Source organism: Beta vulgaris, chromosome 5, assembly GCF_026745355.1.
Source record: "Beta vulgaris subsp. vulgaris cultivar EL10 chromosome 5, EL10.2, whole genome shotgun sequence".
Lineage (NCBI taxonomy): Eukaryota > Viridiplantae > Streptophyta > Magnoliopsida > Caryophyllales > Amaranthaceae > Beta > Beta vulgaris.
The window spans coordinates 50616747-50633364 of record NC_079206.1 but is presented as its reverse complement, the minus strand read 5'-3'; the positions used below and the strand labels follow the sequence as shown (position 1 = coordinate 50633364).

Sequence of the window (16618 nt, the reverse complement as noted above, 5' to 3'; positions counted from 1 at the left end):
GAGACTGTTTTAGAGTGGTGGCAAGATAAATTGGAATGTAATGATAATCAAGTATCAAATTTAGAACAAGAAGATAAGCATACAGTGGCAAAATTACTTTAGTTATCTGAGGGAAAAAAAAAAACTCGGGAATATCAGATGTCATCGGCTCTTGTACAGTTAAATAGCACCACTTTTGATCTTCATCTCTGAAGATCAACTTGGTTTTAGTACTGTTTTTACTCGTCAGTGGAGGTAGATGAATGAGTTGGGTATCTCCATTGCACATCTGCCCATGTACTCTGACCTTCAGTCACCTCTTTAATAACAGATGCAACCTCATTAACATTGACCCGGATCTGTTGCTTGCTATCTCTCTCCCGAACTGTAACTGAGGATGTTGAGTCAACAGTGATGGCAAGGGGTACTCCAAGCTCATCGGTTCTCGCATAGCGCTTGCCTATCGATGTGCCTGCAAAAGTCAATGTAGGTGATTTGTGATTTACAGTTTCAGCGAGCTGCAGTCGACTCACATGATGCTCTCTTTACATGCCAAATGGCAAAGACAAAAAAACCTAAGAATCCAATTTGTACGAGTCTAACAGTAGAAAAGGCCATAATCAATCTCTCAAAAGAAAATTTGAAATAAGAAAGTATCTTAACATTTGCAAGCTCAACATGGTAGACAACGCCACAATAATTCCTAAGTTAATCTTCCATAAGATGGGGTTTTAGCTGCAAAAGAAAAAATCCTCTCATCTTTTCCACAATGATCCTCTTCCTCCATTCATTGCTATTTGTACCTACAGACTACCTTCATATCATTTTTGACTATCCATCCAAGTCATGTTTGGTATAAGAAAAAACTCATAATCCGAAATCTCTACTTTCCTCACCATTGCATCTTCTGATCAATGTCAAACATGCATCAACTTACATAGTCGAACATCCCTTTTCTCTACAGCCTTTCCCAGTAATATCTTCACACAGAATTGTACTCCTTAGGTTGTTCCTAAACACCCATCTCAACATACGTGTCTTTCCATACCAGTCTTCTTAATATGGTCCTTCCTAAATCTCAACATTCCAGCTCATATAACACTAGTGTAATACTTGTCCCATAGAATTCCTTCAACCTTACAGGTATACTAAAGTAACACAGTATCCCCTGTGACTCACATACTCACAACTTGGTAGATCAATACATTCCTCTAAAAAATTGATCCAAATACTTACAAACGCACTTAGGATTCATGCCCACAACCTAAATACATTCATCTTTTTTGCCCAAAGCAGGAGATATAATTTCATTATAAAAGAAGCAAGACACTTTCATAATTCATGCAAACACAATAGTGTTTGCCCAAAGCAGGGAATATAATTTCATTATAAAAAATCTAAGACACTTCCATAAATCATGGAAACACAATAGTGGCTCATCTTCCTGTTATTTTCAGTTGAAGTTAGTCCAAGTTTACTCATGGGACAGTGTTTCTTTTCCACAAATAGAAATAATTCCTTTTCTGGTGACAAGAAATTTATCTTTGAGAAAACCCGCAAACAATTTGGCAATGAAAGATGGAAATCATACCTGTAGTGTCAATTTTATGTGAGATACCAGCCGCAGTCAATGACTTAACAATCTGTTCAGCGACCTCCTCATACTGCTGATTTTGAACAAGAGGGAACACAGTGCATTTGATTGGAGCCACAAGTGGAGGGAAACGGAAGACATTCAGTTGCTCATCGCCACCTTTGCTTGTTCTGGTGTAGAAAGAATGCTCATATAAACAGTATATAATTCGTCCAATGCCAAAAGATGGCTCAATAACTGATGGCGTAAAAACCCTCTGATGCTCCTTCTTCTTCTCCTTCTTGATTGTTACCATCTTGTTGGTTATTGTCACATTCTTCCCAAGAGTGCAAACATTGAATTCCACTTCACCCTTAGACTCCAAGTTGGCCTTCATTTCCATTGCTTCCTTTTCATCCATGGCCTGCAGCAAATAGAACAAGTTTATAACATCCAGTTACAGTCTGAATCCAAAGCAATATGAATGGCTTCTTTCACAATTACCTCCAATGCTTCAACAACCATCTTCTGGTTCCCTTTGAATGCAAGACCAAGATCCTTTTTGATTGGAGTAATAACAACTTTCTGGAAGAAAAATTTCACACAATTGGCCACATGTTCTACGAAGTAGGAACAGACAGAGAATAAGAGCATAAAGAAATAGAGAGGAAAAAGAGTTAGTACCTCTACTTCTCTTGGTTCCGCAAACTTTTCATGAGCAACAAGAGCTACACCACTTTTATCCTAAACAAAAATTTTAAAAAAATAAAATAAAAAAACCCCTTTAAGTTCACTCCCTTGATTCTTTAAATCAACATTAAAGGATTTACTACCTTAATTACATCAGCAAGTGAAAAATAAAGAATTGCAAACAAACACTTACAGTGTGAGCACGCAGATCATATGCAGATCTGTCAGCAATGCCAACACACTCGATCCAACCATATGAGCATTCAATCTCAGCATCCCAACAATCTGCAGCGTAATGAGCCATCTCATTTGCAAGATGCTGACGGAATCGCAGCCGTTCTTTGTCGATACCAAGGCTGGTGAGGAAGAGGTACACTCTTCCAATGAAATAACCCAAAGTTTCATTGTTCACAGTGCCCTGTGTACAGTTAAAATAGTGCATAAGGGGAAATAAATAAAAAGGTTACCCTCAGTGGATCAAGAGGAACTATAAATGAGGAAGGATGTCAAAACATATTTATGAATCAACCTTGCTCACGGCATCACCAAGGACCATCCTCTTTGCAGATTGCCCGGACACCTGTAGCTCCCTTGGAAACATCAAAAACTCCAAATTTGCAACTTCACGGAATTTTCGATGAGACTTATCCTGGGGATCCACAAAATGTTCTATTTCTGCCAGAGTAAACTCACGAACCCTGAGAAGACCTTGGCGTGGAGATATCTGAAAATGAAAAATTATGACTAAGAAATGTGATTCAGGAAAAAAAACAGCTCTTCTTTTTTAAGGAAAAGAACAGCATATTGAAAGCATTAATTAAGAAAAGTATTCCCCATAACATTCCGCTGCATGCCATTCACCAGTATAACATGTTGCCAGCACATATAGTTAGGTTACTCTATAATTTTACCCTTTCCTATCTGTAATATAGTTGATTCCATCAACACCAAGCGCTCTATAATAAAACAAATATCACCTTATACATACAAGCCGAAGTGTTCGAAAGAATTGCAGTAACACTAAATACAAGTCTACAACTACTAAAAAAGATTACGGTATAGGCCTCGAGTCTCAAAGTCAAATCTAGAACAAGTTATACCATAAAACAATGTTCATTTAATAGGGACACATATGACAGTCCTACAAACAGCACAGTCAAGTCTTAGTCCACTACAGCAGGTATATTTGTCAAAAATTGACCCAGCCAGGAATTTGAGTTTTTGCAGGAAACTTTTGAAAACACACAGACCTAAAACTAAATCAGAAAACCACCAACCCCAAATCTGGCTATCAAAAAATACTTCCTCTGTTTTTTTAGTTGCAACAATTTCCATTTTTAGGTGTTTTTACTTAGATGCACCATTTCCTTTCTTGGTAAAGGTTTTGGGAAAATTTTACCATCTTATTCTCATTTTACCTACCCCACATCCAAAAAAGCATGGACAATTGGGTCAAATTTTACGCTCTCTCTCTCCTCTTTCCTTAACATTTGTGCAAAAAAGGCATTTGTTGCAACTGAAAAAACAGAGATAGTAGAAAAATCTATTTGCAGCTGATATTTAGAAGAGAATAACGACAATTTACATACCTCATTTCTAAAAGCTTGGCCAATTTGGGCAGCAGCAAAAGGAAGCTTGTTGCCATTGTAATAGTATAGGTCCTTGAAGTTCACGAAAATACCTTGTGCTGTCTCTGGTCGCATGAACCTGCAACCAACAGCATAGTCAGACATAATTACGAAAAGGTAGCTCACTGAGTTACCAGGGCAGGGGACAGACAAGTTAGAGCTGATACATCTGTTATCAGCAGATAGAAAACCTACCCTGAGCTTACGCCAGAAGGACCTATGGAAGTCTGAAACATCAAATTAAAGGGATATGGATCAGAAAGAGGATTTTTGGTATCAGGTGCAGTTATGCCAAATTCCTTTATCTTTGCACCCAACTCCTCAGAAGAGAACTCATCCAGCACAGCCAGGATATGTTTGAGTTCTGCTACTTTCTCTGCAGATAGACTGAGGTCTTTCTCAAGAGTCTCCTTGCAGAAATCCTTGAGCAAGTGATCAGCTCGGAAACATGTTCCTGTCTTTTCATCCTTCACCATAAGGTCAGTAAACTTATCCACATGTCCTGATGCCTTAAGCACAACCTCTGGCGTCACACAAGGGCAATCAACCTCCAACATGTTTTCTTCCAGGACAAAATGCTGGTGAGGTACAATATAAAAAGTTTCAGTCAATACACAGGTCAATAAAAAGTATTTTGGGCCTTAAACAATTAACTCAATACTTGATACTAACATAACTGCAGCACATATTGATATAAGAGCATCAACATCACAGTCTCTCAGAAGAAGTCCTCGCACAAGCAAGGGATAGGACATACACGGAGATTAAAAAAGTAATGTCGATTGCCCTCGTAAATTATGTTCATACATGACACGTATATTCCTCACGAATGAATGCGCAAAAGATGACACTGTAATAGATTAGTTCAGGGAAAGGGGTAATATGGGTAGTACAATATAATTAGGTTGGCTTGGGGAGTAAGTAAGTAAATAGCTCTATAAATATAGGGGATTAGTGTTAGGAAGGGGTTGAAGAATATTTTTGAGGGTTCATTTTAGTTGTTAGCTTTGGGAGTGTGTCAAGTCACTCGAAAACTTGATAAACTATTTTTATGTTCTGTTATTTCCATTGTTATCAATCAAAAATCATCATCTTCTTCCTTTATTTCTGTGCTCAAATTATCAGTTCATTACACACTCCCACAGGATCCACCATGACAAAACCAGCCCAAACTAGGCATACCTGACCTTAAGAAGCTGGTGCAAATATGTAAAAGTATTACGGGTTGTTTCCAACACCACAAACAAGAAGCTGACAAACCTCATACGAAATCCTAATTTCCTTCTTACACCTTCTTATCCTAGTAACTTCAAACAATTCTATCTGAAAGATTCTCAATAAATCTCTCTAGTCTGTACTAGCCCCAAGAAATAAGGCTCCGTACAATACATCTTGACCCCCTAGACCTACCAACCGCGGGACGCATGCTAGTTCCTCGTTGCAAAGGCACAACACGAGTGCATTATGGGACAAAGTTAACCACTTTTTCACCTTCATTTCCATGATAAACAGCTATAAAGAATCTAAATTGACATTGTATGCAACAAAGTCATACAATGCTAGTAATTAACACACAAATGAACATCATAACAGAAATGAGGTATAAAATTCAACATAAAATTTGTCATGAAATATCAGCTTCAACTTCAAATTCTACCAAATCAAACACAAAAACAATCGAATCGAAACAAACAAATGTTAAAATCAACTAAATTACACAATTCACAACCACTACCTTCATCAAAACAAAACAAAAAGAAACATTATACCTGACGCCAAAAGGCAAGAACATTCTGCTTAACAGCACAACCAGGAGGACCATAATCATAAAGACCAGCAACACCGCCATAGATCTTAAACGAAGGAACAAAGAACAATTTCCTCTCAAGCGTATTAAGCACGCTTTGACGAAACGCCTCTTTACTATCACCTCCATTACTCTTCACAATCGCTTGAAGCTTTTCTTCAATCGAAGACTTCTCCAACTTCAGACCTTTGAGAGCTTCAACGGCGGCGTCAATGGCGGATTTATCGGCGGCGCCAGAACCCTTGAGGTCGCGGACAGTGTTAGCTTGTGCGTCGACAGCGGCTTGCTTCTCGGCTAAAGCTTGCCGAAGAGAGATTTCGTGGGAATCCATTGATGAAGATTGAAGGTTGGTGAGGAATGTGCGGAAGAAGGAAATTAGGGGTTTTGAGGAGAGAGAATGTGAGAAGGGTTTAAATGAGGGTTGTGGTCTTGGTGGTGGATGGAGTAGTGTGCCCACTGTTCTGTAGATATTCCCGAGTATCAATCGATGATGATACATGTAACTAATATTAATGGTTTGTGACTTTGGTTTATTTCTCGATGGAAATTATGTGGAATTATGCCCACTTGTACTGCCACTTCATCTCGAATATCAGCAAGTTTTGTTCAATTTGGCCCAAAAAAAAAGAAATTATATGGCACATTATTTAGCTAAGTTAATTTCATTACGTACAAAATAATGTTGAAAAAACCATTAATTTAAGGAAGTGACACTTTATGTACTCATGGATTCTTTCTTCATTGTTTAATGAAGATTGGTTTTTTTATATATGCCAATTCACAATTTCGACTACTAATATTATATATTTTCAATTTTAAAAAGTTACAAAAGATTGATAATTTCAAAATACATATTAAGACAAGTCCAACAACATATTATATATGAAGATCTGTCCTTTTATATATTAGTTGAACGATCAAATTAGGTTGTGTGAATAGTTCACATAGTCAAACTGTATAGATTAATATGGTACCGAGGAGGAATTAATTAAACTCTGTGTTGAGATGAATCTAAGATGTTGTTTGGTTGCATTTCTGATTTGAAAATTCCTATGTATTTTCACTTCATAGGAATTGAGTAATAATATTTACTTGAGCATTACATTGGTTGGTAAGGCATGCTAAGGAAATACCCCAGCGTAATGCTGGAGGTAAGTTTCGAACCCCTGTCCTCAAGGGTCAAGAGGGAGCGCTCTACCCACTTGAGCTAACTCCTATCCTTATATCTTTCTCACTTTCTGTTTTAGGGTGTTTTTTTTTTAATCTTCTCACTTTGAATCTATCTATTTTAAGTTATATTTTCTGACAACAATGCCCCTTCTTTGTTTGCATATTTATACCTAATACCTTCCCAAAATAATAAATAACTATTATTGTAACCCCCCACAATTTTAAAGAATTTTTTTTTAATATATTTAAGTATTTATGTAGTTGTATTTAAATCCAAATGCGTTTGGAAAATGATTTGACTTTTAAAAAGGGCTGACTATTTTAAAAGTCAAATGAAATTATTTTTCATAGCTTAATAAAATTAGAAATATTTTAATTAAGCATGTTTTAATAAAAGTTTTAAATATTAAAAGTATATTGAAAAGAAAGTTTAATGGAATCGAAAGCCCAAAAAGTGATAAAAAGGGAAAGAGTCATTTGATGACAAAAGTCTTAAATAGCCCATCTGATTAGTCATCATGTTTCATTAACTAAACTCTCTTTTCCTAAGCCCACAAGTAAAAGCCTTTATATAAATATCCTAAAAACTCAAAATATTTTCACCCTACACATTATTCTTCTCCTTTTCTCACGTCACTCTCTCTCTCCTAACACCTTCGACTTTCTCTCCCTCTCTCCCTCGTGCGTCGTTCTTCATCTTTCTCTCTCAAAGTCCGTTTCTTCTTCTTCAAGTAACGTTTCTTGTTCAACAAGAAACCTCACAAACCTCTTTCAAGAACCAAGAACCGCCGATCGCCGGTGCCTACTGCTGTGTTGCTGGGCGGCGCCCCTTTTTCCTCCATTGTTGTGGTTGTTTTCTTTCTTCCTCTCTAAGATTCCATTAAAATACTAGTTTTTATGTTATTTTATTATTATTTATCATATTTGTGAGTTAAATTACTGTTTTATTTATTCAAATAATTTCGGCCATCTTGAGTATTATTATAATAAATTTCAGATTTATTATGTTAAGTTTATTTTTAGTTTTAATCATGAAAAATAATAGTTTCTAGGGTTTTTAATTTATAGAAACTAAATATATATATTATAAATCATGAAATTTATGTAGTACATACTCCCTCTGTTTTTTTTTATCTTTCTCACTTAGAATCTTGACACTATTCATGCATAGAGAGAATCTTTTCAAATGTTCTCAATTTATAAGAAAAAACATAGTCATGTGGGGTCTTGTTTGATTCGTCTCAATTAGTACTTTATTAAAATTCAATCGTTATAATTTTTACTAATATATAATGAAAGATATTTAAGTTTAAAAACGTGCATTGGCAAACGTGCAAAGTCAAAGTAGGAATGATAAAAAAAAACAGAGGGAGTAATTTTTAATATGTGGAATATATTTTCAGAAGAGTTATTAAATTTTATAAGTGTTGTATTTTTATTTTTTTTTTAAAAACAATCAAACACTAGGGGGGATCCCAGGAATTGGGCCACCCTAAAGCATCCTTTCGGATGATTACAGAAAAACTATGATCAGGAGAATCAAACCAATAAGTTAAATTTGAACAAGAATGGTCATGGTGAGCCATCCAATCCGCTGCAACATTCCCTTCCCGAACTCCATGATTGATGTGAACCTCCGCAAAACTTTTTAGTCTTCCCCTGCATCCAAAATAAGGGAATGAATAGACCACGGAATTTTCCAAATACGTTTAATAGCTTGAATAACACTAAGGTTATCCCCTTCAATAATTAACTTGTCAATCCCCAACGTTCTTGCACCAATAATGCCTTCTCTAAGGGCCCAGGCTTCAGCCACCAAAATAGATGGATCAGCGGCTATGGACCTAGCACCACAAAGCCTAATCGCCCCAACCTCATTTCTAATAACAAAGCCTAAAGCAGCCGAACCATCATTTAACTTCGACCCATCAAAATTAAGTTTACAAAAACCCGTCGGGGGGGCAATCCAACTGATATTCTTTCTTGGAAGCTTAGGAGACCTACGAGTCAGCCCTTTATTCAGCTCCGAAGGGTCAACCACTAAAGGGTCATCCGCAAGCCGATCCACAAAATTTTTAATCATCCAACAAATACTAGTAGTAGAGAAAGAATCATTCCTAAAGGAGATACCATTCCTAGCATACCAAATAAACCACCAAGCTATAGAAATCTTAGCAATCTCATCCAACGACAGGACTTTAATCAAAGAGTTAAGCCAATCGATGAAAGAAAGACCCGCCAGCATCAAAGGAATGAAAGGCCACCCAAACCGAGTACCTAACATATCGAAAACATCGACACAAAAGGGACATTCTACAAAAAGATGAATAAGATCCTCAGAATGATGATTACAAAATACACACTCAAGTGGAAGAAAAAACATGACTCATCTCGAGCCTTTTTTTTTGTGGGAAGCCCATTATTACAAATCTTCCAAAGAAAGAACTTAATCTTAGGCGGAACCTGGAGGTTCCAAATCCACACGAAAGAAACACTAGGAGAAGAAACAAAATCAGGCCCTGAACCCTGGAGAAGATCCACACCCGATTTGACTGAATAGCACCCATCAGGCGATAGGGCCCAAATAAGATTATCCTCCAGAGAATGTCTAGGGATAAAAATGCTACTTATCGCATTACACACCTCAGCCGAGACCAACTCCCTCAGCCTAGGACCATCCCACTGGAAATCCTGAGTGACAAAATGCGCAACAACCAGAGACTCTGAATCCCTATAAACCGGGCAAACTGAACAGATTGGATACTGAAACACCCAATTGTCATACCAGAAAGAAATCTTATTCCCCCTCCCCACCACCCATCGGAGACCTTTCTTAAAAATTTTCCTTAATGACATAAGCTTTCGCCATTGCCATAAAACATTAGCTACCACTCTATAATCAAATAAGCCAGTATCTTTCAGATATTTTTTCGCAACCAGGTTAACCCACAAATTACCGGGGCATACCAAAATTTTCCAAAGTAATTTAAATTGAAGGGCCATATTCATTACTTTGGCCTTTCTCAACCTTAGTCCCCCATTTTTCTTTGGTTTACAGATCCTATCCCAACCAATAATATTAGGAGATTTAGAAACTGACAGTTTATTCCAGAAAAAATTACGATAACCTTTATCCAGAGACTCCACTATATGCGAAGGCAATAAAAAACATTGCATCTGATAGTTTGCCTTAGTTGCTAGGTTAGATTGTATAAGGATCGTACGGCCAGCTTGAGACAGCGAATTGGCTTTCCATTTAGTGAGCTGCTTTTGGACCTTTTCCTGGATATCCCCAAAAGTATTATTAGTAACTTTACTATCAATAATTGGGCATCCCAAGTATTTGCCAAGAGAACGAGCTTCTCCCATGAGGAGAATAGAAGCAAAAGAGGCTGTGAGATTAGGGTCAGTATTGGGAGAACATTGATACGCTGACTTATTATAATTAACTAATTGGCCAGACATCCTACAATAATTGTCCAGAATTCCCCTTATTTCATGACAACTATTTATAGACGCTTTGGCAAAAATCATAGTATCATCCGCAAACGTTAGAAACGGAATTTTGACACGAGAGTGACCCAAGGAAACACCTACTAACTTAGATCCCTCGGTGCTAGCTGAATGTAGTTGCCTAGCAAGGAATCCTGCACAAAGAATAAAAATATACGGAGATAGCGGATCCCCCTGACGAATCCCCCTAGATAGAATGAACACATCCTCAGGGATACCATTAACAAGGACATAGAACGAAACTGTAGAAATACATGTCTTCATCCAGCCAACCCAACGGTCACAAAACCCTAATTTCTTAAAAACTGCAAAAATAAAACTCCATTCTAGACGATCATAGGCTTTTTCCATGTCTAACTTAATAGTTAACCATCCTTGATTCCCCGATTTCTTTTTGAAAGAATGAAACACTTCATGAGCTAGTAAAACATTATCTTGAATGAGTCTTTCAGGGACAAAAGCACCCTGCAAAGGATGTATATTTTTCCCTAGTACATTTTTCAATCTGGAAGCCATAATCTTAGCAATAACTTTGTAAATTGTGGAACATAGACTTATAGGACGGAACTGGTTAGGATTAGAAGGAGCTTCCACTTTAGGGATTAGAGTAACAAATGTATGATTGATTTCTTTTAATAGAATCCCAGAAAAGAAGAAAGCTCTCACTGCATTACAGACTGAATTGCCTACTAGAGACCAGTACTTTTGAAAAAAATATGGCGGAAAACCATCTGGGCCCGGGGCTTTATCAGGAGCTAAATCAAAGACGGCATCTTTTACTTCCTCAACACTAACCTCGGAACAAAGACGCGAATTATCCTCATCAGTGATGATTGGGTTCAAAAGACAGAATTCTATATTTTCATCAAAATGGCACCCTTGATTAGACGTAAATCGTTGCACAAACGTATTAGTAAAACATTCTTCGACTTGCTTAGGATTTGATAAGGAAACACCACAATCATCCTCAATGGAAGAGATAAAATTGCGATTTCTTCTAATAGACGCACACGCATGATAATACTTAGTATTTGAATCACTAAGCTTTAGGTGATTAGATTTTGCTTTTGACTTCCAATATAATTCTTGGAACTCTAACAGTCTAACCTGCTTTAAGAGAAACTTATTTAGTTTGGCAACAAGATAAGGACAATTAGGATTTTCCACAAGATTTTCTTGAATACTCCTTAATTTGGATTCGACTAATCTTAATTGTCGAAAAATATTACCAAATCTGGTCGAAGCCCAATTTTTAGCTTTTTCTTTTAGCAGATTACATTTCTTTGTGAAACAAAACATAAATGAACCATTAAATCTCGTAGTCCAAGCTTTTCTAATAATTACTTCAAAATCTTTTCGTGTAGTCCAAGCTTTATCAAACCTAAAAGGGGGAGATTTTCTTCCTTGAAACGTATCTAACTTAATCGATCCATGGCAATGGTCTGAGGAAGTAAAAACATGATGCTTTAGTTTCACATTAGGAAATAAATTTAGAAATTCTAAATTAGCTACCCCTTTGTCTAATCTTTCCATAATATTACCAGGACCACACCTTTTCTTTTTCCAAGTGAAAACTTGCCCAGTAAAAGGCAACTCAATACACTATACTTCCGAGAAGAGTCTGTTCATAAAATTCAATCTAGCAAAAGAAAAATTTGCACCTCCTATTTTGTCACCACTAGCACTTAATTCATTGAAGTCACCTAATATTACATAAGGCCATGATATCAGCAGAATTGTGCTAATTAACTCTTCCAGAACTGTATTTTGAGATTATTATTCGGGGGAGCATAAATAAAAATGAGCTTAAAAGAAACATTCATTGCCAACACTTTTACATTACAAACTATAAACCGATCAAACTTAGCATCGACTGTAAATAAAAAAGGGTGGCTAGGAACATTCTTCCAAAAAATCCACATTCCTCCTGCTATTCCAAAAGAAGGGAGGAAGTCATGATGGTGAAACCCACAAAACCTAACAAAAGTCTCCGTAGGGGGAGAAGAGGTTTTGGTTTCACATAACATCATGACATGAACATTATTATTTTTACAAAAATCTTTGACTTCCTCCAATAGTAGAGGTCTTTTACAGCCTCTTGCATTCCAAAAACTAATATTCATAACATGGCAGTGGAAAAGAAGAAACCAGACTAGGTCCTTCCCCTCTTCAGGTTGGCTGTGGATGACTCTTCATCTGAATCCATCTTCCTTCTCTTAGATAGCTAGAGTCAGATATATTCTCCTTGATACTAGCCCCTTCAACTCCCATCCCCTCAATCTGTTTAATGATTGAGGTCTCAGAATGGAGAGAGTGAAAAGAGCACTCTTGTTGAGAGACATAGCCTCCCATAACCTCATCATGAACATTTTCTTCCAGGACATAAGTGTCATCAACAAGGCCAGAAAGAACACCTTCCTCATCATATAAAGCATTTTCATCATCCAGAAATCCATCAACATCAGAAATAAAGCCACATTCTAACAGTTCAGTAGGATAAATGACCCTTAAAGGAACTGGGGACTTGATAACATCCTCATTGACAGAGGGAGGGAGGAGGGGGATAGAACCAGGAGGCATCATATCATCTGGACTATACTGCTTAGCAGTAGCACTTTTAACACCACCAAGAGAAGGAGGGATAACAGAAGGCATCACAGTATCACAATCATCATCAGAGGATTCCACCTCTATCACAGGGTGAGCTATCATCACTTCGAACACTTTTAAGCCAAGAAGTATCTTCCTTTGCAACGCTTAAAGCATGTTGACATTGTTTTAGTTTAATAGTTTCATCTTTGCAATCTTTTACAGCGTCAACAATAAACTCAAATAACTTTTCTTTACTTAAAGAATTAAGGCGAGTTTTGATGGTGTCTAGACTTGCCTCAAGAGATTCAATCTCTTCATCAGATTCGGAATTGTCACGAGCCATAAGACAAAAGTTTGCAGTCTCCTCATTCGGTTGAGGATCATCTTCTTCTTCGGAGTCAGAGTCTCCCCATGCAGCAACCATAGCTTTCTTCATGTCAGATCGAGTATAGGAGTTTTTGTATTCCTTGTTCCTATCTCTGCTTCGTTCCCTTCCTTTGCCTTTTTCTTGTTCCCATTGGGGACAATCTTTGATGAAGTGCTCAGAGCTGCCACACTTATGACAAACAAGTTTGTTAGAATATTTCTTATTCTTACCTTTGTAATCTCCATTCTTCATGTTCCTAAACATTCTTTTGAATTTTCGGACCATGAGAGCGGATTCTTCTTCCTCAGTTTCTGAGTCTTCATCTTCATCAGCTTTTAAGGCAATCGATTTTTGCTTGGACATGTCTCCATTCTCATTGTCCAATTGCAACTCATGAGTCATGAGGGAACCAGCAAGTTGTTCCAAATTGAACTTAGTAAAGTCCTTAGTTTCCTGTAAGGCAGTTACCTTAGCCATCCAACATCCCTAGGAAGGCTCCTTAGGACCTTTCGTACCTGTTCCTCAGATGTGATAACTTTACCAAGAGATGTTAGCTCATTAATAATATTAGTAAAGCGTGTAAACATGTCTTGGATAGACTCTTTTGATTTCATTTGAAAAAGTTCATATTGGTTCATCAAAAGATCTATTTTTGATCTCTTAACTTCACTCGTACCTTCATGAGTGACTTCAAGAAGATCCCAAATTTTGTTTGCAGTTTTACATCCCATGACACGATTGTGTTCATGAGGTCCAAGACCACAATGAAGCAGTTTTATAGCAACAACATTAATTTCCATCTTTTCGAAATCAGCTTTATCAAAATCAGATATAGATTTAGGAATTACCTCATTTTTGTCATTAGTGGTAGTGACTTCAAAATCACCTACCTCTATGACTCTCCATACCTGGTAATTGTCGGCTTTGATAAAGATCTCCATTCTGTTCTTCAGTAAGTGTAAAACTTACCATTGAACATTGGTGGCCTCTGCGTAGAGTACCCTTCTTCCAGTTTCTCTCTAGTATTCATATTTTTCAAGATCTTGAACTCAACAAGGTTTCCTGAATATTAGAGTTCCCGCTCTGATACCAATTGTTGTATAATATGAGCACTATAAGAGGGGGGGTGAATTATAGTGAGAGAATAAGCTATACTTTTTGCGGAATTAAAAGTAAACTTGGGAACAAACAATGGGAACACGAGAGATTTTACGAGGAAAAACTTCCTAGGCCTAGTAGGAAGAAACAACCTCGACCACAAGGGATTTTAAACAACTTTCCACTATAATAGGCCAAAACAACTCTGATTACAACCTATTACTTTTCTCTCGATTCTCAACTTAAGTCACTCAACTCAAGTTCCCAACGACAGTTCCCAACAACTGACGTTTTCTCTCAAACTTCACTCGAAGTTCCTTTCTCTTTCTCTTTCTTTTGCTTCACTCAAAGCTTTCTCACACTTACAAGAGTTCACTCAAACCCTTTTTCTCAAAAATACACTTTATAAAAAATGGAAGAGTAATAAAACTCGATTAATGTAAGTATGAATTCTCTTAAGGAAAAGGCACTGACACTTTAGATAACTTAAGACAAATTAACTAAGTCAGACACAATTTTCTCAAATGAATTAGGCGCCTATTTATAGACAATTAAGACAAGACATGTTCTCCACTAACTTAGACCATTATCACATGTTCTCCATGATGTTTAATTAATTAATTAAATTAAATTAATTATTCCATGTCATGTAAGCATCCACTAATCCACTACTTCATTCATAGAAGCAGTAACATAATACGTGGTTTTGCAAAACTTGGAGAATAATTAAACTTATTTAATTTAATTAAATACTTGGAGGATAATTAACTTAAGCCACTAAATCCACTAACTACATAAACTGTAGCAGTAAACTTTAGGCGTGAATCTAGATTTTAGGAAATAAATAAATAAAATACTTTAGCTATTTTTAGGAAAAATATCTTTTTCAAAATCTTTTATAAAACCGGAAAACAGTTTTTATTATAAAAATCCGAAACATTTTAAAAACCGGAAATATAATATTTTTCGAAAACTAAATCTTTTAAATAAAATATAAAAGATAAAATATATATTTTAAAAAGATAAATTTGAAAATCAGAATTTAAAATCAGAAAATCTTTTTAAAATCTTTTCCTAACAAACTTAAACTAACTTCCTAAAATATGGATCTTAGTCAAAATATCCCTAAAAACTCTAACAACTATATTGGGCACAAATTACTTAGGCGCACAATATTAGTCACTTAGAAGTTCCTAAATTAGTTTTAAGTCTTGTTCCCTAATTTTAAGTCTTGTTCCTAAGCCTTGTTCCTATAGTGCCAGGTCTGTTCCTTTCATGGGAACAGAACCAAGTTCCTTTGAGAATTCACCACGAACTTAATAAAGCTTTTACTCAACCTTAACAAGAAGATTAATAAATACCCTAATGTATTCTAATCTTCATTCCATGCTTGATTCTTCATTCTCTCGAACATCTTTACTTCGATCTTGATTAATTCTCCGCTTTAATCTTCAATCAAGTATTCTCTTAGCTCGAGCATGAATTACCTTGCAAAAACATAAATAAAATATACTATGTCTTTTGTGGTTAGGTCATCTTCAAAACTCAAGGGTCAACAATTTCCCCCTTTTTGAAGATGGCAACAAAAGGCATATACTAAAAATAATACACATAAGTCATATAAAAAATTTTAACAAAGTATGTAACCAAGTTAAATTAAGTATTATAGACTCGTTATTTTATTTTTGTAAAGTCGAAATATGAGAACATAATTCATGACAAAAAAAATTTACTCTGATTTGCCTTATCTTTCCCCCTTTGGCATCTTCAAAAACATAGTCCACGATTTCAAAAAGATGAATATTATTCACTAAACACATCACACACAAACTTGTAAGAAATAAGTTGGTTAGTATAAGCAAATAAAGCATTCAACTCTCAAAAACCGCAATCCAAGAATATTAGCCATTCATTTAGACGCACACATGCAAAAAGATCAAACTTAGAATTTAGCAAACTAATAAGTTCCATTGTAGCATGATTAAAGGAGAAGGATAGAAAAGACAAATATTAAACAAAGTTCATGTTCCCACACAAAATAAAACAAACTAAACGAGAAAAGTTTATGATTTAGGAGAGGGAGGTTGTTCTACTTCTTCCACCACATCATGAAGCTTTGCCATCACTTCTTGATGATTTTCGGCCAATGTATCATTTCCCTTGAGCACAATGTCTTCCAACTTCAACAACTGAGTTCATTG

General features: G+C 36.2%; 2 protein-coding genes across 2 annotated transcripts; both read right to left on the bottom strand.

Annotated features, from left to right (window-relative positions):
- Window positions 1-15: 15 nt before the first annotated feature.
- On the bottom strand, window positions 16-6189 carry LOC104884115 (glycine--tRNA ligase, mitochondrial 1). Its single transcript, XM_010668707.4, has 9 exons — window positions 5640-6189; window positions 4066-4448; window positions 3832-3949; window positions 2772-2966; window positions 2436-2660; window positions 2237-2296; window positions 2057-2137; window positions 1571-1976; window positions 16-451 (listed from the first exon to the last, which is right to left on the bottom strand). Exons 1-9 carry the CDS (start codon window positions 6174-6176, stop codon window positions 219-221), a joined length of 2238 nt encoding a protein of 745 aa, XP_010667009.1. The 5' UTR covers window positions 6177-6189; the 3' UTR covers window positions 16-218.
- A 2306-nt stretch (window positions 6190-8495) lies between these two features.
- Window positions 8496-13072, bottom strand: LOC125497713 (uncharacterized). Its single transcript, XM_048645379.1, has 4 exons — window positions 12550-13072; window positions 11902-11981; window positions 9274-11467; window positions 8496-9124 (listed from the first exon to the last, which is right to left on the bottom strand). The coding sequence occupies exons 1-4, from the start codon at window positions 13070-13072 to the stop codon at window positions 8496-8498; spliced, it is 3426 nt and encodes a 1141-aa protein (XP_048501336.1).
- Window positions 13073-16618: the final 3546 nt, after the last annotated feature.

Bases quoted from the DNA above. Each gene is read 5' to 3' on its own strand.
- LOC125497713 (XM_048645379.1), bottom strand. From the start codon at position 13,072: ATGATAGCTCACCCTGTGATAGAGGTGGAATCCTCTGATGATGATTGT. The intron at 11,982-12,549 runs GTCATCCACAGC...TTTTATGAACAG, and splicing joins AAGATGGATTCAGATGAAGA to ACTCTTCTCGGAAGTATAGT. The intron at 11,468-11,901 runs GTAATATTATGG...CTCTTAAAGCAG, and splicing joins AAAGAAAAGGTGTGGTCCTG to GTTAGACTGTTAGAGTTCCA.
- LOC104884115 (XM_010668707.4), bottom strand. From the start codon at position 6,176: ATGTATCATCATCGATTGATACTCGGGAATATCTACAGAACAGTGGGC. The intron at 2,138-2,236 runs GTACTAACTCTT...TTTTTCTTCCAG, and splicing joins CGGAACCAAGAGAAGTAGAG to AAAGTTGTTATTACTCCAAT. The intron at 452-1,570 runs GTATGATTTCCA...TGACTTTTGCAG, and splicing joins ACATAAAATTGACACTACAG to GCACATCGATAGGCAAGCGC.